Below are 23,203 nucleotides of genomic sequence, written 5' to 3'. Positions count from 1 at the left end.
CTGTTGACCATAATGCATGTCTAAAACCTATGGAGAAAAGGAAAATTCTCAAATAGAGTAATTTTTCAAATATTCTGCAACACCAGGATTATAGTAATGTGAGTCACCTACTTTTGTAGTAAGTGCAAAAATGATAAATAATAGAGAGACAATAAACACATCTCCATTCTAACTACAAGTACCGATCCTAGACATTAGCTGAAATCCCAAGATGTACTTTTTCACTGAGTTATAAAGGGCTTGGGTTCTCCAAGATGAGAGAATGACTAACTGATGAGTTCTTCAAACTCCACCCTCCTCTAAAACCCACCTTGTATTAGTCATCTGGGGCCACTGTAACAAAATGCCATAGACTGGGTGGCTTCAATGACAGATATTTATTTTTCACAGTTTTGGAGGCTGCAAGTCTAAGATCAAGGTTCTGGCTGATTCTATTTCTGGTGAGAGTTTTCTTCTCTTGGCTTAATGTGTCCTCACATGGCCTTTCCTTGGTGGAGGGGTGGGAGAGGGAGAGAGGGAGAGGAGAGAGAGAGAGAGGGAGAGGGAGGGAGAGAGAGTCAGAGTCAGTCAGTCTGGCAGGTGTCAGAGAGCTCTCTGGTGTTTCTTCTTATAAGGGCACCAATCCTATTGGATCAGGGCTCCACACTTCTGGTCTCATGTAACCTTAATTACTTCCTTACTCCAAATACAGCCTCACTGAGGGGTTAGGGCTTCAGCATGTAAGTTTTGGAGAGACAAACATTTAGCCCACACCACCACCAAACAGCTTCTGTCACACAAGCTGGGTGATTCTCAGGTAGTCAGGGGACGAGAGGCAGCTAGAATTTGGTTGAGCTGCCAGCCTCACTCCCTCATCTCCCCATCCTGTTCCTTATCAGCAGTACCACTGAAGTGCTAGTTAGATTTCATGCCCTCCTGCCATTAGCAGCAGCCTCCCTCCGGTGTCCCAGAGGGTTGTTTGACAAGGAACGATTTAGATAGTTACAGATCTATATAAAAAGATGAGCTCCAGCAACCTCTCATCCCCAAGCCTTTTCTGAGCATATTAACCTGTTGCTCTGACTCCCCAGCCAGTGTAATAATCCAAAACACTTCTTAGGGTCAAAAGCCAGCAGACCAAGACTGGGTCATCTGTTAATAGTGCAAGTAGCTCATGGAGGTATGCAACCTACTGGTGGTGTTTCAGAACAAGTCACCAAAACAAAAGAAGAAAGAAAAAGGAACAGCAAAAATCTTGAACGAGGGAAACCTCCTTGAAGTTGCCTTGTCTGCTTTTTATTTTTAAAAGATGTCATACTCTAAGCATGGCATTAGAAGTGTCCTCTGGCTGTTCAGGTTTTCCTCTATGGGAAATGGTTCAGATTTTCTATGAACACGATTGTCATAAGCAAAGTTTCATGTTGAGTGTTTATGAGAAATCTATCAAATAGCAGAAATATTCAGAAGTGTTTTAAGGCCAAAGATTTCCCAAGTGATGTGTACACATTGAGAGCACACTAAGGACTCTGCTGTGGGAGTGAGGAAAACATTGGAGCTCCTATTTATATTTACTCTTAAAACATCATCCTTTAATTTCTATTTTGTGTTGTTTTATAATGTATATGATACTCTTTTCCAGTCGAATGTTTTAACTGTGCTAATGGATCAATCCCATATTCCCAGTGGTTTAATGTAATGGAAGTTTACCGTTTTTCTTGCTCATGTCAAGTCCTACATGGGTGCTCCTGGTTGAGTGGCCTTTCACATGGTCATTTAGGGACCAAGGCTTCTTCCATCTAAGGGTTCTGTCCCCATCCGGGTCCTCAGCATTCTCTCCATTGCAACCAGTGCGTGGGGTGAAGGGAGCTTGGCACACCAGCTGCTTAGCCATCTGGCTCAGAAGTGACGTATTTCATTTCACTTACTTTCCATTGGCAAGAAGTAGCCCCACTAAGATCCCAGGAGGCTGGGAAGTGTATCCCTGACTGGGCAGCTACTGCACAGCACCAACTTCACACCATCCCTGTTGTCAGCCAGCCGCCTCTGCTATAGTAGGACATGTGGATATTTTTTATTGGGGTTATGCAATTAAAAAAAGTCAGAGACTAGGGTTTTAGGAACTGCCAGAATTCAGTATGACTCTTTCTTTTCCAGTATGGGGTGAGCTTTATAGTACATACACTTAATGACGGAGACAGGGCCCAAGCAGTACTTAGTTTAGGACTACCTTCACTGCTCCCAGCCTTCAGGTCCAGACAGGGATCTGCAGTGGTCACATGTCCTGAGCCCCCAGGCCCAGGCTCCCTTGGAGTTGGGGACGGATGATGGGGGCTTTCAGTGGCTTTAAATATTCAATCTCCATGGGCTCCATTGGTCCATCTTCTAGGGTGACCAACTCTTTCCAGTTGGCCTGGGACTTGCCCAGTTTTAGCACTCCGATTTCTGTGTCCCAGGAAATCCCTCCACTCCAGGCAAACCCCGGATTGTCCTGGTTTAAAAAATCCAAGTCCCACGTTCTGAAAACCCGTTCAGTCCAGGGCAAACCAGGATGGCTGGTCACCCCACTGTTCTTCCAGTAAAGACTCTTTCTGTTATTAGCCCTGGGTGGAACTTGAGGCCCACGGTGACACCTGCCTATAACAAAAGAGAAGCTTCTCCCTCATCTTTTTATGGGAAGCTTAAATATCAAAGAGCACAGGATTATAGTGCAAAGAGGGCTCTCCCCAGGGAATGAGTAGACAGACTCATTTTCCCTCCGCATGGACACGCAGGAAACGGGGCGGTCCAGCAGCGGTCAGAACCCACATTACCCTCTGTTCCCATGCAAAGGGAAACTGACACAGCTGCTGCCAGCTGATTTCTGTCCCATTTCTGTCCCGTAGATGTTTCCTGAGGATCTCCTATAATATAATCTGCCTTCATGTCCAAAAAGAGATCATCAATTATTTTCACTTTGGTTTTCCTGGCGAGGTGACTGTAATTAGTCACTGATAGGATTGTAAAGGACACATTGTCAGTGTTTGGTCCCCTTGAGTTAAACAATGTCTGTGGACAGCTCACTGTGAACAAGCTGTTCTGGAGCACATCTGGGCGTGGACCACTTAACGGTGCTGTGGGATCTGCAGGGACCCGAACGTGCTGGTGGTGGAAGGACATGGTCACGTGGTGGAGGAGGTGCAGGAGGTCAGACTGAGCAGCCAGAATGGGATTCTAGTTTTTTTTGTTTGTTTTTTTTTTTTGTGGTATGTGGGCCTCTCACTGTTGTGGCCTCTCCCGTTGCGGAGCACAGGCTCCGGACGCGCAGGCTCAGCGGCCATGGCTCACGGGCCCAGCCGCTCCGTGGCATGTGGGATCTTCCCGGACCGGGGCACGAACCTGTGTCCCCTTCATCGGCAGGCGGACTCTCAACCACTGCGCCACCAGGGAAGCCCGAGGGATTCCAGTTATTTTAACGCCAAGCAATACCTGGTGTCTTCAGCAGGCAGCAGCAGGGAAGACCGCTGGCAATAGCAGGGCCCCAGGCTGGCTGTCAGAGAATTATTTTCAATCTCTGAAAGATGATAGTGGGACACATCTTCAGGGCTTAAGGCGGGTCGGTACACAAGGGACCAGGAGAAAAGTACAATGAGTGCAGCTGGGACATGAGGTCAGGGTGAGACCAACAGTGACTACCGGCTTATAGGGGACCAAGACTCTCATTTCTTAGGAGAGGAGGGTGCAGAGATATGGTACTCAACTGCCCACGTACACCAGGCTGTGCCTCTGGGAGCACAAGTGCAGTTATGCTCACATCCCTGCCTGAGTCTCCTTGACTTCTAACCGCTCCCCCGGGACCTCGGCACCCCTTTCCCCCATCTTCTCAGTTACTTCCTGGAGCCCCCGGGGACGTGAGCGGGGACAGCTCTGCTGCCTAGCAACGGAAGGGAGGGGCCATGCCACTGCCGTGCTCCAGTCCTCCGGTCCTGTGAGATCGGGACCCCTCCCCAGGTTCTGGAGTCTTCCATGACTGCTCTCCGGCGGCTCTTTGGTCTGTGGCCGAGGGAGGTGAGGGCTGGGGCTCTCTGCAGCTGTTTGGCCCTTCGGTCTGAGGCGTAGCACCGCAGGCATCTGGAGTTTCACCAGTCCTTTCATGAAGACCGTCCTTCAGCTTTCAGCCTGGTCTCCACTCAGGTGTGAAACCGGTCCCCTGGCTTGGGCAGGGGTGGGAAAGACCCCAGAACACCCCTCCGTTCTCCTCATTTCCTCTTTCCTCACTCTTTCTTGCCCAGAGGACTTCTTCCTCTTGCAAATAAGAGACACAAAAGCACACCTGCATCTCAGTGTGTGTGGACGGATGCCCACAGGGGCCACAGACCCAAGCTTCTGCCTCTGCAGCTCACTTTGGGCTTGGCTGGGATGCTTTTGTATAATATCATCTGCCCCACATGCCTAGCCAAGGCTGCTAGTACAGTGGGGAGAAAAAACCTTCTAAATAGTTAGACTTCATGAAGAATAATATGGACTGGTTTTGAGGGTGATTTAAAAAATTTTTTTTATTTATTTCTTTTGGCTGCGTTGGGTCTTCATTGCTGTGCGTGGGCTTTCTCTAGGTACAGCAGAAGGGGGCTACTCTTCGTTGAGGTGCGGTGGCTCCTCTTGTTGTGGAGCACAGGCTCTAGGGCGGCGCGGGCTTTGGTAGTTTTGGCATGCGGGCTCAGTAGTTGTGGCTTGCGGGCTCTGGAGCACAGGCTCAGTATAGTTGTGGCGCATGGGCTTAGTTGCTGTCTGGCATGTGGGATCTTCCTGGACCAGGGACTGTGTCCCCTGCATTGGGAGGCAGATTCCCAACCACTGTGCCACCAGGGAAGTCCGAGGGTGATTTTTTAAAAAAATCTCATCATGGCTGATGTTGTGTCGTGTTGTGGAAGAACTTACCCCTTAAATTTTGGGATAATTTAAGGTGTTTTACAAGACTAGATAGAAGATGGGACAATTGTGTTTTGTTTCCAAAAAGGATAAAACTCACAGAAGAAGACAAAGGGGATAATATCCTTGACATTGGGTGTGGAAAATAGAGCAAGCTTCTGCTCCTGTTCTCTTTTACTTCATGGAAAACAGGTCCATGGATTTAGCCGAGGAAAAGGAAATGTTTTTTAACATAGCTGTAATTATTCTCACTGTTCACATTTGTAAAGTATCTTTTCACTTAACCTACCATAGGAACTCACAAACTTTAAAAGACGTTAGTATAAAGGCAACCATCAGAAGCAAAATAATGCCAAGGATAGGAAATGGCAGAAAGACAAAAATCAGTTATTTCCCTAAGAATGAGAAAGTTGTGGCTATGGTCTGTGAGGGTATCAATGTCAGGCCCTGGAAAAAATATTCCTTAGGTCATTCCAGTGGCCTTTCAGGCCTTAAAAGCAACAGTAAAAAAAAAAATGAAGAGGAAAGCATTTGGCATTCGTATTCTGCATTTCTGGTGTGCCAGGGGTCTGATGATTGCTCTTCTGGCTCTTAGCTGAGTGGGTGACTTTACCGTCATCACTGCCGGCTCAGGGTTAGAAAGGTCCACTCATGCTTCTGACTGTGCACCAGCTGTGGTCTTTATATGAGCACTGAGTTATGCAGTTAGTTATGAAGATTTTTACCCAGCTTTAAGAGATGGCTGAATGATGAGCAGGGAGTTTTTTCTAATGTAGTTGAGTCAGAAACTAATAAGGTTGAGTTGACCCATCCACAATTTCCTGTAGATTTACGGAGAATGAGGAAAGAATTATGCTTTGTAATTAGGCTTTCTTCTTCTTCTTCTTTTTTTGAGTTAGAGATTTTTTTTCAGATTTATTGAGGTATAATTGCCAAATAAAATTAGAAGATATTTAAAGTGTACAACATGATGATTTGATAAACGTATAATTTGTGAAAGGATTTCCCCCACTGAGTTAATTAATACATCCCTTACCTTACATATTTACCCTTTACATATTTAGTCTTTTTTTTTTTTTTTTTCGGTGCGGGCACTTAAGTTCTACTCTCTTAGCATATTTCAATTATACAATAAAAAGTGTTATCAACTATAGTCACCATGTTATATACTAGATCCTCAGACCTCATTCATTTAATAACTGAAAGTTTGTACCCTTTTATTAGGCTCTCCCTATTTTGCTCACCCTCAGGCCATGACACCTACCATTCTACTCTCTGTTTCTGTGAGTTCACCTTTTTTTTTTTTTTTTTTTTTTAAAGATTCTACATGTAAGTGATACCATGCACTATTTGTCTTTCTTTATCTGGCTTATTTCACTTAGCATTAAGGCCCTGCCGGTTCATCTAGTTTGTCGCAAATGGCAGGATTTCCTTCTTTTTAAATGTTGAATAATATTTCATTACATATATGTATATCACATTTTCTTTATCCATTCATCCACAGTTGGATACTTAGGTTGTTTCCATATCTTGGCTACTGTGAATAACACTGTAATCAAGATGAGAGTACAGATATCTCTTCAAGATGGTGATTTCATTTCCTTTGGTTATATACACAGGAGTAGGATTGCTGGATCATATGGTAGTTCTAGTTTTAATTTTTTGAGGACCCTCCATACTGTTTTCCATAGTGGTCGCATCAGTTTACACTCCCATCAGTGGTGTATAAGGTTCCCTTTTCTCCAAGTTATTGCCAGCACTTGTTCCTTGTCTTTTTGGTAGTAGCCATTTTAACAAGTGTGAGGTGATACCTCACTGTGGTTTTGATTTGCATTCCGCTGATGATTAGAGATGTTGAGCACCTTTTCAGGCACCTGTTGATCATTTATGTCTTTGGAAAAATGTCTTTTCAGGTTCTCTGCCCATTTTTAAATTGGGTTATTTGGTTTTCTCTGCTATTGAGTTGTATGTGTTCTTTGTGTATTTTGGGTAGTAACCCCCTATCGAATGTGTGGTTTGCAAATATTTTTTCCCATTCCATAGATTGCCTTTTCATTTTGTTGGCAGTTTCCTTTGCTGTGAAGAAGCTTTTTCGTTTGATGTAGTCCCACTTGTTTATTTTTGTTTTTGTTGCCTTTGCTTTCAGTGCCAAATCCAAAAGATCATTGCCAAGGCCAATGTCACGAATATTTTCCCCTATGTCTTCTTTTATGAGTTTTATGGTTTCAGGTCTTATGTTCAAGTCTTTAATCCATTTAGAGTTGATTTTTGTGTATGGTGTAAGACAGGGGTACAGTTTCATTCTTTTGCATTTGGCTGTCCAGTGTTCTCAACACCATTTACTGAAGAGACTATCCTTTCCCCATTGTATATTCTTGGCTCCTTTGTAAAAACTAATTGACCACATATGCATGGGTTTATTTCTGGCTGTCTATTCTGTTCCATTAATCTATTTGTCTCTTTTTATGCCAATACTATACTGTTTCAATTACTACAGCTTTGTAATATAATTTGAAATCAGGAAGTGCAATGCCTCCAGCTTTGTTCTTCTCTCTCAAGATTCCTTTAGCTATTCATGTTCTTTTTTTGGTTCCATATGAAATTTAGGAGCTTTTTCTATTTCTGTGAAAAAGGCCACTGGAATTTTGGTAGGAATTGCCTTGAATCTGTAGATTGCTTTGAGTATTATGGACATTTAACAATCTTAATGCTTCCAATTTATGAGCATGGAATACTGTTTCATTTATTTGTGTCTTCTTCAATTTCTTTCATCAGTGTTTTGTAGTTTTCAGTTTACAGGTCTTTACCTCCCTGAGTAAATTTATTCCCAAATATTTTATTCATTTTGATGCAACTGTAAATGGGATTGTTTTCTTAATTTATCTTTCTGATAGTTCATCATTGGTGTATACATACACAAATGATTTTGTACGTTGATTTTTTTAAAAATTAATTAATTAATTAATTAATTTTTGGCTGCCTTGGGTCTTCGTTGCTGCGTGCAGGCTTTCGCTAGTTGTGGTGAGCGGGGGCTTCTCTTCATTGTGGTATGTAGGCTTCTCATTGTGGTGGCTTCTCTTGTTTCGGAGCTCAGGCTCTAGGCACATGGGCTTCAGTAGTTGTGGCGCATGGGCTCAGTAGTTGTGGCACATGGGCTCAGTAGTTGTGGCACATGGGCTCAGTAGTTGTGGCTCGTGCATTCTAGAGCACAGGTTCAGTAGTTGTGGCACACAGGCTTAGTTGCTCCGCGGCATGTGGGATCTTCCTGGGCCAGGGCTCGAACCCATGTTCCCTGCATTGGCAGGCAGAGTCTTAACCACTGCGCCACCAGGGAAGTTCTGTGTGTTGATTTTGTATCCTGAAACTTTACTGAACTTATTAGTTCTAACAGTTTTTTGGTGGAATCTTTAGGGGTTTTTATATATAATGTCATCTGCAGAGACAGTTTTACTTTTTCCTTTCTGATTTGGTTGCCTTTTATTTCTTTTTCTTGCTTAATTGCCAAGATTTCCAGTACTGTGTTGAATAGGAGTGATGAGAGTAGGCACCCTTGTCTTGTTCCTGAGTTTAGAGGAAAAGTTTTCAGCTTTTTATGGTTGAGTATGATGTTAGCTGTGGGCTTGTCATACATGGCCTTTATTATGTTGAAGTGTGTTCCTTTTATACACAGTTTATTGAGAGTTTTTATCATAAAGGATGTTGAATTTTGTCAAATGCATTCTCTGCATCTATTGAGATGGTCGTGTGATTTTTACCCTTCATTTTGTCAATGTGGTGTATCACATTGATTGATTTGTGTATGTTGAATCATCCTCGCTTCCCTGGGATGAATCCCACTCAGTCGTGGTGTATGATCCTTTTAATATATTGTTGAATTCAGTTTGCTAAAATTTTGTTGAGAATTTTTGCATCTATGTTCATCAGGGATATTGACCTATAATTTTCTGTTCTTGTAATGTCCTTGTCTGGCTTTGGTATCACAGTAATGCTGGCCTCACAAAATGAATTTGAAAGTGTTCTCTCCTCTTGTATTTTTTGGAAGGATTTGAGAAGGAATGGTATTAACTGTTGTTTCAGTATTTGGTAGAACTCACCAGTTGTGGTCCTGGTCTTTTCTTTGTCAGGATGTTTTTGATTACTGATTCAATCTCCTTACTAGTAATTGGTCAATTCAGATTTTCTATTTCTTCATGTTTCAGACTTTGTAGGTTGTATATTTCTAGGAATTTATCAATTTCTTTTAGGTTGTCTACTTTGTTGGTATATAATTGGTCATAATAATTTCTTATGATCCTTAGTATTTCTGTGTGATCTATTGCAGTGTCTCCTCTTTCATTTCTGATTTTATTTATTTGAGTCTTCTTTTTTCTTCTTGGTCTAGGTAAAGTTTTGTAAATTTTGCTTAACTTTTCAAAAAATCAGTTTTTAGTTTCATTGATCTTTTATCTTTTTAGTCTCTATTTCATATTTTTTCTCTAACCTTTGCTTTTTCCTTTCTTCTACTAAGTTTGGGCTCAGTTTGTTTTCCTTTTTCTAGTTCCTTGAAATGTAAATTTAGGTTGTTTATTTGAGATCTTTCTTTTTTTCTTAATGTAGGTGTTTGTCACTATAAACTTCCCTCTAGAACTGCTTTTGCTGTACTCCATAAGTTTTTGTATATTGTGTCTCCATTTTCATTTGTCTCAAGATATTTTTTGATTTCCCTTTTGATATTTTTCTTTGACTCGTGTTCAAGAGCATGTTTTTAAATCTCCACATATATATGAATTTTCCAGTTTTCTTCTTGTAATTAATTTCTAGTTTCATACCATTGTGGTCAGAAAAGATGCTTGATATGATTTCAATATTCTTAAGTTTATTTATTTTTTGATCTATCCTATTCCATATGCACTTGAGAAGAAATGTCTGTTTTGCTTTTGTTAACTGGAATGTTCTGAATATGTCTGTTAGGTCTACTGGTCTAATGTGTAGTTTAAGCCCAATGTTTCCTTATTGGTTTTCCATCTGGATGGTCTATTCATTGTTGAAAGTGGGGTATTGAAGTCTCCTACTCTTATTGTATTGCTGTCTGTTTTCCCTTCAGATCTGTTAATATTTGCTTTATATATTTAGGTGCTCTAATGTTGGGTGCAAAAATATTTACACTTGTCATATCTTCTTGATGAATTGATCCCTTTGTCATTATGTAATGACCATCTCTATCTCTTGTTAAAGTGTTTGGCTTAAAGTCTGTTTTATCTGAATCTCTTTTAGGCAGCATATAGTTGGGTCTGATATTTTTTTATCCATTTAGCCACTGTGTGTTTTTTGATTGGAGACTTTAGTTCATTTACATTTAAAGTCATTATTGATAGGTGTGAACTTACTATTGACATCTTGTTAATTGTTTTCTGGCTGTTTTGTAATTCCTGTGTTCCTTTCTTGCTCTCTTCCTTTGTGATATGATGATTTTCTATAGTGCTATGCTTTGATTTGATTCCTTTTTCATTATCTTTTATATATCTACTATAGACTTTTTTTTTTTTTACTATAGACTTTTGCTTTGTGGTTACCAAGAAGCTTACATAAAACATCCTATATTTATAACAGTCCATCTTAAGCAGATAGCAACTTAACTTTTTTTTTTTTTGCGGTATGTGGGCCTCTCACTGTTGTGGCCTCTCCCGTTGCGGAGCACAGGCTCCGGACGCGCAGGCCCAATGGCCATGGCTCACGGGCCCAGCCGCTCCGCGGCATGTGGGATTTTCCCAGACCGGGGCACGAACCCGTGTCCCCTGCATCGGCAGGCAGACTCTCAACCACCGCGCCACCAGGGAAGCCCAGCAACTTAACTTTGAATGCATTCAAAGGCTCTATATTTTTACAGTCCTTCCCCATTTTATGTTTTTGATGTCACAAATTTATATTTTTCAATATTGTATAGCTATTAATAAATTATTATTGTTTTGTTTTTAATACTCTTGTCTTTTAACCTTTATACTAGAGTTGTAGGTGGTTTACCCACCATCACTGCAATATGAGAGAATTCTGAATTAAATTATATATTTACCTTTATTGGTGAGTTTTATACTTTCATATATTTTCATATTAGTAATTAGCATCCTTTCATTTCAACTTGAGAACCTATATTTTTTACATATGTCAGTATTTTTATTAATTTTTAAATAAAAATTTCAAAGGTTACTTCCCATTTACAGTTGTTACAAAATATTGGCTATATGCCCCATGTTGTACAATACATCCTTGAGCCTATCTTACACCCAGTAGTTTGTACTTCCCACACCCCCACTCCTCTAGTGCCCCCTCCCACACTGGTAATCACTAGTTTGCTCTCTATATCTCTGAGACGGCTTCTTTTTTGTTATATTCACTAGTTTGTTGTAAATTTTTAGATTCCACATGTAAGTGATATCATACAGTACTTGTTTTTCTCTGAAGACCTCACTTCAACATTTCTTATATCAAGTCTGGTGGTGATGAACTCCTTCAGATTTTGTTTCTAAAATTCTTTATCTCTTCAATTTTGAAGGACAACTTTGCAGGGTAGGGTATTCTTCGTTGACAGTTTTTTCTTTCAGCACTTTGAGTATATCTTCCCACTCCCTTCTGGCTTGCAAAGCTTAAAATTGCTTCTTTGTTTGCTATGGTCCTGTGAGACTTGTGAATGCAAGCCTCATTGGCTATCAGAGCTAGGTGATTTGGAGGCCGGTCCCTCAGAGAGAAGCTGCAAAAGCTGGGGTGCCAGATGTGTGTACAAACTCCTTCCAGACAGATGCTGGCAATCTGGTTTTATCAGTGGAGCAAATTGAAGGAAGTAGGCAAGAGAAGTGCCCATGAGCTCCCCTGGGCTCCAGAGAGGATCTCAGCTAGCCCTTGTATATGTGCTAAACTAGAAACTGGGTCTCTAGGCATCAGCTTGTAAAGTATGGAGTCAAACCCTTTCTAGAGAAAGACTGGAGACAGGAATTTTTGCCTGCTCCCTCTGCACTGAGCCCTGGAGGCTTAGCTGTACTGAGTGTTCATGTGCTCTGTTAAGTATTGCTTCTTTGTTTGCTATAGTCCTGTGGGTCTCATGGATGCAAGCCCCATTGGCTTGCAGAACTAGGTGTTTTGGGGACCCAGCCCTCAGGTGGAAGTCTTAAAACTTGGGGTGCTAGATATGCAGTCTAAACCCTTTGCTCCTCAGGGAGAAGCTGGGGGTTGAGGATTTTCTCCTGAATGTATGGTGCTATGCTAGGGGTGGTGTTTATGATGAGAGTGTATCTCAGCTTCTCCTACTTATTTCAGTGTGGCTACCATTTCTTTTCTTTTTTTTTTTTTTTTGGCCATGCCACACGGCTTGCAGGATCTCAATTCCCTGATCAGAGATTGAACCTGGGCCACGACAGTGAAAGTCTGGAATCCTAACCATTAGGCCACCAGTGAACTGCCAGTGTGGCTATTTTCTTATTCGCCTGATGTGTAGGAGTCATTCAGCTGGTTTCTGGATTTCTTTCCAAGGGAATTGCTCTGTGTGTATCTGTACATTCAGTGCATCTGTGGGAGGAGGGAAGTTTAAGAGCCTCCCATGTCACCATCTTGGTCACAAAAGAAAAGAAAACAAAACAAAACACTTTTTTTCATTAAGAAAGAAAAGAGAAAAAAAAAAAAGCAAAAAAAAGAAGGAAGAATCATTCATGGTGACCTGGGTTAGAAGACTCAGCCTTCAAGAACCAGAATCAACTGTTTCTGGGTCCATTGCCTCATAACCTTACATACTTAAGCTTTACGGTTTAAGGAAGGATGTAGAATCATTTCTAATCCTGTAGACTGTGACTCTTCCACCAGGATCAACTCAAGACCTCATTATGAATTACATTAAAGTTTTTTTTCTGGTTGTGATATTGTCAGGAAAGAGCTCAGCCAACCTAACCAAGATCACTTGGGGGTGTAGCACAGGAAGGAAGATGAATATAGTTCATCTTTTTTCCTTTTGCTAGGTGCAGATGAATTAATTATAGTTCCCAGAGAAGCATTCCCCTTCGCTTAAAATAGTGTCAAATTTTCCATCCAAGTCTTCTATGAATAGAAGCTATTTGACTTGACATTAGGACAGAGCTTTGGAATCTGGAGATGACACAGACTACCTCTGTTTCTCTGCAAGGCATCCATCAGCTTGGGTTCTCAGTCTTTAGTTTTTTTTTCCTCCATAAAATGGGAATGAAATACACTCATTCATTTATTTCAGGAGGCTTTAGGGGAATTATTTAAAAACCATTTTTAATGTGCTGAGTAACTCAAATGGAAGGCAATAGATGCAAGGGAATTCTGGGGAAGAAATCCATTTAATATGAATTGAGTTATTTTCTGGGTTATTTAGATAAGATACAGAATGATCTTTAGGCTCGGAATCAGGACCATCTCCAGGCCTGTCTTTTGGAAAAGAGCTACACTTCATTTCTATTGCTGGCAACTTACATGTAGGAGAGTGATTCTTAGCCCTGCTCTGAGGTTTAAAAAATGTTTGAGTCCCACCTTGAAAGACTAATTTTGCCTGTAAGGACATTTATGCTCTTTAGGTTAATTCTTATAATTATTTTTGTAAGAAGAGGGTGGACATTTACCTATAGATGAAAACTCACTGCTTTGGTGTATAGTCTTTTTCATAAAATAACCCACGTCTTTATTTTCTTCCTGCAGACAAAACTGTGTGGACTTTTACCCAGTATTTATGATTACATTGTGGATGGCTGGATGGTATTTCAACTAAGGTAAGTTTAATGACGACTATGGTCCTTACAACTATTAAACAGCAGATACGCAACCAGACATCTACTGATCCTGGAAGTTGTTTTAAACACAATAAGCACTGTCTGTTTGCATCCAAGAACACTGTGCTGCAGATAGGCTAACTTTGGCGTCATTGCAATTTAATTCAGTGATTTTTTAAAAACTTGGAACAAACTGTACGTGGGGGAATCCAGAATGAATATGACATGCGATTTTGTCTTCAAATCTAATATGCTAAATTCTAATTTATTTGCAGGAACAGAACACAGAATTAACAGTTCACCCTAATAATTATAGCTAATATTTATTGAATACTTACTTTGTGCCAGGTACAGTTTTTAAGTGTCATGCATGTATTTTCTCATATGTAGGATTTACCTTCCTCTGTGGCAGGGTCTGTAATTCATTCCTGCTTTACAGGTGAGGAAACTGAAGTACAGAGAGGTTAAGTCGTTTGTCCAACTTAACATCCCCCAATGTAGGAGAAAAGTAGCTTTCGAGTACAGAGCAGGGTTTATAGGTATTTGACCCAACAACCCGTGTACTTTTTGTTAAGAGTTTCCAAGGATGTAGTGCTGCTACTACTGTATGTAGAAGTTCTATAAACATCTGCTTTCCATTTGAATGGGGTATCCTTGGCGAGCTGAGGGCTGTACCCAAACTCTGCCTGCCCCTTTCACAGGAGCTCAGACTAGCATCAGCTACCTTATTTGGAGAAATTCAATCCCTTTTTCTTTCTGATAACTCTCGTGGCCTCATTTGGGTTTGACACTTGATTGCTACGATTTAAATAACCCCCAATCTAGCTGGTTTTTAAAGGCAACCCTATCACCTCCCCTCCTGTCATTTTTACTATCAACTGAGGAATTTCAGCTAAAATGTCCTCCAGAGAATGACTTAACTTTTTTGTAACTTATATTTTTATCCCTTAAGGTCAAGAATGAAGGCGGCAGGTCCTTGTCAGGTGAGACCACATTCACAACTAATAACAAAAGTGCCTTTTGATAATGGGGCTCGGCCTCTGCCATTTGAACCAACTTGGATTTCACTGTGATGGGCTGCATGAGTCTGACCGCCTATTTTCTTCCTGCAGACGTGGAGTTTTACCCAATATTTATGATTACATTGTGGATGGCTGGATGGTATTTCAACCAAGGTAAGTTTAATGACGACTATGGTCCTTACAACTATTAAACAGCAGATATGCAACCAGACATCTACTGGTCCTGGAAGTTGTTTTAAACACAATAAGCACCGTCTGTTTGCATCCAAGAACACTGTGCCGCAGATAGGCTAACTCTGGCGTCAAAGGATACCTTGGGTATCTTGTTGTAATTTGCACTCTTTCTCATCCAGAGTAGGTTGCCTGTTAACTGCCTTGAACAGTTCTCATTGGATTTGTGGGAGTAATGGATTAGATAGGGAGTTTCTAAACCGCAGTGTGCTCAGAATCTCTCCCCTTCCTCAGAGGCCAGGTGGCCCTTCCACCCTTTCTCCTCCTGCTCTCATCCTTCGGGGCCCAGCACAGGTGTCACCCCCTCAGAGGGGCCTTCCGTGACCCTTCCTAAAGGCGGCCTCCTCCAGTTCCTGGCGGCCCATCCTCCTTCATTTCCTTCACAACACGTTCAAGTCTATTTTCCTTCTTGTTTTCCCCTTTGTTGTCTGTCTTTGATGATAAACTCCATAAGGGCAGGGAGCTTGTATCTTTTTCACAGCTAACTCCAATCCTTAGAATAATACCTGGTATATAGTAGAAGCCAAAAAAAATGTGTGTGACCTAATAAAATAATGAATTTCATTTTATCCAGCATATCAGAGTCCCAGAGACAGACTTCTCGTGTTTCTAAGAGGGCTCTGGCAATTTACGTCTGTGAAGTGTTGAGGAAGAAGAGGGTCCCTAGTGTAGGGAAGATATTGAGAGTTTTCATTAGACTGGATGGCAGAACGTAACCCCACATTTTACATTTCTTTTAGGTAAAATTTGTATTTAGTGAAATGCACAAATCTTAAGTGTACCATCCAATGAGTTTTGACAAGTGTATACACCTGTGTCACTCAAATCCCTATCAATATATGGAACATGACAACCACTCAGAAAGTTTCCTCAGGTCCTTCCCAGTCCCTTTCAGAGGCAGACAATGCTCTGATTTTTTAAAATCATAGTTTAGTTTTGTCCATTCTAGAACTTTCTATAATTGGAACCATAGTATGTACTCTTGTATAATGCTTCATTCACTCAGCAAAATATTTTTGAGGTTCACCATGCTGTTTGTTGCAAGTTGTCTGTTTCTTTTCATTGCCAGTGGGCCTCCATTGTATGGTTATCACAGTTTGGTTATCCATTCTCCTGTGGATAGATTTCCAGGCTGTTTTCAGTGTTTGGCTATGAATAAAGCTGCAATGACCATTCTGTACAAGTCTTTTTATGGACATGTGCTTTCATTTCTCTTGGGTAAATACACAGGAAAGGAAGGAATTGCTGGGCCAAAAAGTAATGTTTAGTTTTATAAGACACTACCAGAACTTTTCCCAAAGTGGCTGTACCATTTTGCATTCCCACCAATAATGTATGAGATTACAACACCCCCAATATTTTATGCTTCAGTCTTTTTAAAAGTTCGCCATTCTGGTGGGTGTGCAAGTGGTGTCATCTCATTGTGGTTTTAAATTGCAGTTTTGCTGATATTGAATGATGTTGAAAAAATTTTCATGTGCGTATCAGTACATTTGTTTATCTTGCTGTGTGAATTTTCTATTCAAATATTTTGCCCATTAAAAACATTAAGTTGTTTTTCTTTCATTATTGAATTGCCAGAGTTCTGCACACAAGTCTTTTGTCAGATACACGTTCTGTGAGTGTTGTCGATTTTCACACCGCATTTTGAGAGGCTGCCATCATGTTCTTGTCTTTTTTTTTTCTCTATAGTTTTTTGATACTTAGTCTAAGTCTGGTGTACATATATGTACATCACCGGTATTTCTGGGGATACTCAAAAGCTGCTAAAAGAAAAGGTAAGGAACACCCAAGAATTGTGTGTTTAGACAAAAAGTAGCAGGATGGAGTCTATATTAGCTTCCTGTTCCTGAGAGTAATACAGCACCGATGGCTATGACGGCAGAAGTGATCTATGTTGCCTGAGGCCAAGTCTCACCAGGCCCTCCACAGTTAGGTGTGAGCCAGGAAATTGCAAGGATAAAACTGTAAACTAAGTGCACTCTTTTGACCACCACACTTTAAATCCTTGCAAACATTTTGCACTATCTCCAAATTTACCAAGGAAATAATCCCTCTCAGCTTTGATAATCCTTTGAATGTCCAAACGGAGCCACTTGATCTCTGTGGCTAGGCATCCTCTTTAATTTATCTGATGAATCGAAATTTTCAAATGGCAAAAACTTGGAAGTTCTGGGCAGTGTCCACAATGAGAGTTCTGCCCCAGGCTCCCCAGCTTCATCCCTGTAGCCCAGTTAATTTATCACCTCTCTCTCACATCTGCCTGCAGGATCACTGGTTTCCTGTTGAGTCTGGGGGTTTTGGCCTTGTTGACTGTCCTAAGCACCGTGGGGATTGCAAACAGCTTTCTGGATGAATACCTGGACTTCAGTGTTGCCAAGAGACTGAGGCACTTCTAACGTTCCCCCCTCCCTGTGCTCAAAGGCTTGCAGAAGATGTTTCCACTCCAAAGGTTAGATGGTGCCACTTGGTCAATTAAAAGAAGTAGGTTTCCTTTTTTTTGAAATGGCTTTGTAGAAACATCCCCTTTAGATCTTCCTGTTAGTTTAACAACTGTAGTTTGCTCTGAGGGGGAGGATCCGTAGCATCAGTGGAAGTGGGTTGAGCCCTGGCTTTAGAAGCACATGCCAAGGTCATGACTGCTGGTGTAGGGAGAAAGCAGCCTGACCTGTCTGCGTCTAGGGCTTTCCGTGGACCACTGCTGTCACTCACCTCTAAGACTGCTTCTCTCTTGATGGAAAGTTCCAGATAGATGCTGATAAGGCAGCTGCGCCCACTTCATTAGTCGCAGGAATGCAGCAGTTGATGAGGGAAGTCAGGTAAACACACCAAGTAGCCAGAGAAGGGAGTCATCAACTAACAGCACAAAACACATCTGGCTGTGAAAATGGACTTTGTAACGAACAAAGGAAAAAGAAAAAAAAAAAGGTCTGGGGCCTCCCTGGTGGCGCAGTGGTTGAGAGTCCGCCTGCCGATGCAGGGGATACGGGTTCGTGCCCCGGTCTGGGAGGATCCCATATGCCGCGGAGCGGCTGGGCCCGTGAGCCATGGCTGCTGAGCCTGCGCATCCGGAGCCTGTGCTCCGCAACGGGAGAGGCCACAACAGTGAGAGGCCCGCGTACCACAAAAAAAAAAAAAAAAAAAAAAAGGTCTGTCATTTTCAAGAAACCATCCAGAGAAGTGTGCTCAGGGGATATCTTGGCCCTGGGCAGGGGAAGGAGGGTCATGGTCGTGGCTGGAGAGCCTAGGCTGGGTTCCACTGCACTTCCCATGCCACGTGGCGCTGGGGGCCTGCTGCTGTTGGACCCTGACGTGCAGTCGCTGTCTGGCACGAGGCAAATGACCCTTCTTCACTTTCTTCATCTGTAAAATGGGAATGAGTCTTCAGGGACCTTAGGAGAATGGAATTATGAGCACATATAACTTTTCAGCATCAGGAAAAGAGCTCTCTGTAAGTTTTCTAAAGAAAGTGGGACAGCCTTGAATCTGGTGTAGGCGTCTCCAAGAAACTTTTTATTGGACCTTTTTTTGGTGTGTGGGTACAAAGGCAGTTACAGAGGCTATGAATAATAGAGAAAAATAAAGGCATTAAAACACTAGCGTTTCCAAAATAGTAGGGGGGAAGACACGACAACCTCTTGCATCTGAAGTAGCTGGGCTAAATACCCCAGAGTACACTGAGAACGACCAGTCTGGGAATGGGGTATCTAGATATCAGCCCAGTTCCCCCGCTAACTGGCTCTTTGACTCTGGATAAGGCAGCTCACCATAGAGGTTGTGCAGCAAAAGAAGTGAAGACTCCAGGGCCAGTCAACACTAATCCTGTTCTACCACTCACTGCCTATGCTACCACAGCCGTGTAGCTCTCTGCCTCAGTTTTTGTTTTTTTTTTTTTGCGGTACGCGGGCCTCTCACTGTTGTGGCCTCTCCCGTTGCGGAGCACAGGCTCCGGACGCGCAGGCTCAGCGGCCATGGCTCACGGGCCCAGCCGCTCCGCGGCATGTGGGATCCTCCTGGACCAGGGCACGAACCCGCATCCCCTGCATCGGCAGGCGGACTCTCAACCACTGCGCCACCAGGGAAGCCCTCTGCCTCAGTTTTTTTCTCAGGTAAAATGGGGCTAATATTTTAAAATGCTATGATTCTAAGGTCTTTTTACTTTTTAGTATTTCAGTCAGTTATAGTGACTCGTATTGTGACATTTTAATTGTTTTACACATTGAAGACAATAAAGGAAGAGAAAGTGCAATTTTTTTTTTCATGGAGAACTTAAATTTAATGTGTCCCACCATGGGGTAAAGTGCAAATTTTTGACCATAAAGCATAATTACTGCAAACTCATTATCCTTTGGAAGTGGGAAAAACCCCACAACTTTCCAAATCTTGCACTTGAGAATTTTTAAACAATTTCTATCTTGCATTTAAATTGGAACTATTTAAAGATGTAAACTATAAACACACACACAAAGACACATACACAGAGTTTGGTTAGACAACATGTGGAAAAAAGATGGTCCCACCCACATATCAAAGCTTTTTATCTTTAAAAATATCTGAACTATAGAATTTATTTCCTTTGTTCCAATTCTATTGTCACCAAGGCAACCTCTTGACAATTTTAATTCCTGTAATTTGGTTACATGGAGTAAACGTGTTGGCCAGGGAGATGTGAGTTTCTGATCTGACATACCTATTTTTTACATATTAGTAAATTGACTGATTTTATTTTTAGAAATCAGATTCCTTGCCTCAAAAAGTCAATGTTATAAACAAAGGGATGGAGAAGAACTTTTCTGCATTAAAAGATACCCTTAAGAGGCATAAAACCCAAATGGCAACGTGGGATCCTTGATCAAATCCTGGTTAGAAAAAAACAGCTATGGGAGACATTTGGGACAATTTGAATAAGGAGTGAGAATTAGACATCAGGGAATTCATTGTGTTAGGTGTGATAATGATGTTGTGTCTAGGAAAGAAAATGCCCTAATTCTTTGGCGAGGTGTGCTGGGAGGTTGAGGGGTAAAGTGACTGCGCGTGTATAGCTTACTTTGAAATGGTTCCACAAAATATGTATGTGAAGCATATATGGTGAAGAGTTAACAAGTATCAAATCAAGTTGGTAAGTGTATAGTTATTCATTGTACTATTCTTTTTTTCTGATGGTTTGAAAATGATTGTCATACAAGTTTAAATATCTGAAGCAAAGTTAAAAGCTAAAGTCAGGTTCTCAGTAGCTCTGAAGAGTTTTATGTTGAGTGCTGCATCCTCCTTGGCTTGGGATCTGAGGTCGGGATAGAACCATAGCATTAGCTGTGGCCCAGCAGCTGTCCTGGACGTGGCAGGGACACTTGGGCCCCAAGTGTGTGAATGTTGCCCTCATTACCTCCGCCTGTTATGAAATGAAACAGGTGTCTGTAGTAACTTGTCCAGAGAACACCAGCATGGAAACATAATGTCCTTAGAACTTAAAATGAAAAATAAGTTAGAAAGCTAAAGGACTGATGACACAAACAAGCAGCGCTGCTCTCTTCCAAGGTATTTTTTTCCTCTCGCACTTTGCAGGATTGGAAGTAGAGGAGGTGTGGCCAAAAAAGTCATTAATAAGGAAAAATATCAGGTCATTTGTCTTTTATCCTTTTTCTCTAGATACAACCTTCCTTGAAAAGAATGGTTAAAGGCAGAAATAGCTCCTTTAATGCTTTTGAATGTTCTTTAACTTTCAGCAATAAAATACCTCCTTCTTACGGGCAGGTGCCTAGTGACTTCTTGGAAAGATGTTTATTCTCCTTCTTCCCCCATTATACACTTGCTGCGCTGGGACTTTATAAAGGTCAACACGATTATAAATAAGAAATTTTAAAGGAGAATGGTATTCCATCCATCCAGTGCAGTAAATAAAAATATGTGGTTTTGACCCATCAGGACAAGGAGTCAGTACTCAGCCCTTCTCAGACTTCATGTTTTTATTCTGTTGTCAGCCTTCCCATCCCCACCCGTGAATCAGTTCATTTTTGATCTCATGTCACTAAGCCCATATCACTGGGACAAAGCCCAGTGTCACATTGTTTTCTACATGGTGTTATTTGTCAGCTGGTCTGGAACCGCAGCCCACCATGGGTAGGTAGGGCTGGCCTCTTCTTCCATAGTCAAGTTCATTCTTTCTCTTGGTTTGTACATATTAAAACTCACCTTTGCTTTGGATCTATTTTTGATGATGACCTTTTTCTATCCTTGTGGCCTCTTTTTCTGCTTCACCCAGACAGTTTCGAAACATGTTGCTTTACCATGCTTTTTAAAGTTTGATGGGAAGACTTAGGTCAGGTCTTCTAGAAGTGGAGTGGATTCACATGTGTGTGATCTGTCACTGAAGGGCTCCCAGGAGGGGAAACTGAGGGAGTGAGGGAAACAGGGCAGGAAAAGGCAGGAAGCCAAGCAAGGGGGCACCTTCTGCCAAAGTCCCAGCCTCTGCCTGATCCTGCAGGGGACCTTGGAACAGAAATGATATCTCAGGGTTTGTCCAGCTCCTGCACCAGCAGGTCATTCGTCAGTCTGGGTGGTGCTGGACAGGTGTGGGGCGGGGGGCGCGGGGCCAGGCCCAGTATATTTCTTGAGTTTTCTTCCTTTTTAAATGAAAAGTTTACTATCAGTTTCCAAGTTCTCTGAGTGAACCAGGTGGAATTTGAATTGTTATGGTTCCGAGTCTACAAATGGATTCAGTGTATTCCTTTCATAGATGACTCTCTTCTTTTACCTTTGCCACATCTCCTGGAGTGCAAATTTAGAACATTTTAGTAGCGTGGTAGAATTAAAAAGCCTGGGAATGACTGATCTCCACTGTTACTTAAATGTTTAAATAATGATATAAAAATTTGGAGACTAGAACTGTAGTTAATCAATTAAAACCCAGGCATAATCCATCTGCTTAACTAAGGCTGGAGCTCCAGTGACAGTCCTAAAACACACTCAACTTTGGATTGGTTCAGATAATGATCTTTTATTTGTTTTTTCCTTTAAAAGTGGTATGTCAACATCACTTCATTTCTACATTTCAGAGTTCTGTACATTTCTTAAAAGGAAATAAGCAATGCTCAATGTACAAAGTAAAAACAGAAAACTAGAAAAATCTGAATCAAATGGAGGAAGTTGCCATAGGTCATACAGTACAAATTAGTAATATGATGTCATCTGAAGTGCAATACCACTGCTGGGATGATGAGTTAAGGAATGAAATAAAAATACTCTATTTTAAACAAACAGTATATATATATTTATATGTATATTTTTTACAGATAGTAGACCCAGTGATATCTGTCATATTGTAAAAACTTATTTACAAATAACTTTTTTTTTAGACATTACATATACATCAGCACCGTAGTAAAAACAAAAACAAAACAAAACCACCTTGTTAAAATCTACCTCTCTATGTAGTTGGTCCCAGTACTGAGCATTCGGAGGAAGCTTTAAAAAGAGCATGGAGCACCCCTCCCCCTCCATCAGCCACCTCCAGTTTCTTATCATTTCTTATACATTGATTTCCTGTACCTTTCAGAAAAAGGTAATTATATATTGTGTCTTCTCATTTGTTTACTTTCTTCTGTTTGTTTTTGGTTTTCATCTGTTTCCACTCAAGAGTTTTCCTGGCAGTGTCCCTCAGTGTGAACAGGGAGTTCACAGTCAGCCTGCCACCCCCCGCCTCTTCCCAGGGGTGGCCCACTTGTTCTCCATCCTGCCCCTGGCTGAGGAGGGCCATGACCTTGGTACTTGGCGAGCGAGTCAAGGGCAGTGTTTGCCTGCCTGCCGCCTCTCTGCATCCTCTGCCCCAGCTCTTCCTTGGAACCCCCTTCCTTCCCAGGACCTGCCGCCAGTGCAGCCAGTCCGGCTCGGTGGCTGGGCTGGGGCTCCCGTGTGGCGAGTTACACGCGAGTGCGCAAAAGCGAGCCTGCGTTTTGGACGCGGAGGGCGGGGGCGGCGGGAGGAAAGCTCACTCCACTCTCACTCACTTAGGACAACGGTTGTGCCCCGCGGCCTCCAGAACCTGACCGTGGGCGGGGAGGAGAGGACGGATGAGGTCAGCTGTACGACAGCGGAGGCTGTGGATCCCTTCAGACAGACTTCCGTTAGGGCAGAGTTGAGTGAATTACCAAGAGAACGACCGTACAGAACTTCAGGAGGGGATCGCTTTGCCCACAGGGAAGGAACCATACCTGCTTGCTTTTCGTTCTCAACATGTGTGACGTGGAGCAGTCGACTTTTCAGTTCCTCCACTTTCAGGGTTTGAGAGTTGTCTTTCCGGTGAGTAGGGATGAAGGGCCG

At 42.0% G+C, this 23,203-nt stretch overlaps 1 protein-coding gene across 1 annotated transcript in view; it reads left to right on the top strand.

The window, feature by feature from the left end:
• MGST2 (microsomal glutathione S-transferase 2) overlaps positions 1–17,286 on the top strand; it is a gene marked incomplete at both ends in the record, with an annotated part of 31,131 nt that extends 13,845 nt beyond the window's left edge. The window contains 6 exon segments of the mRNA XM_079710099.1: positions 13,564–13,571; positions 14,747–14,809; positions 16,580–16,584; positions 16,587–16,665; positions 17,001–17,112; positions 17,157–17,286. Coding sequence (XP_079566225.1) covers positions 13,564–13,571; positions 14,747–14,809; positions 16,580–16,584; positions 16,587–16,665; positions 17,001–17,112; positions 17,157–17,286 — 397 coding nt within the window.
• Positions 17,287–23,203: the final 5,917 nt, after the last annotated feature.

The sequence above is a fragment of the Hyperoodon ampullatus genome (assembly GCF_949752795.1).
Source record: "Hyperoodon ampullatus genome assembly, chromosome: 1".
NCBI lineage: Eukaryota > Metazoa > Chordata > Mammalia > Artiodactyla > Ziphiidae > Hyperoodon > Hyperoodon ampullatus.
The sequence above is the reverse complement of the archived record's forward strand: the minus strand, read 5'-3'. Positions and strand labels throughout refer to the sequence as shown.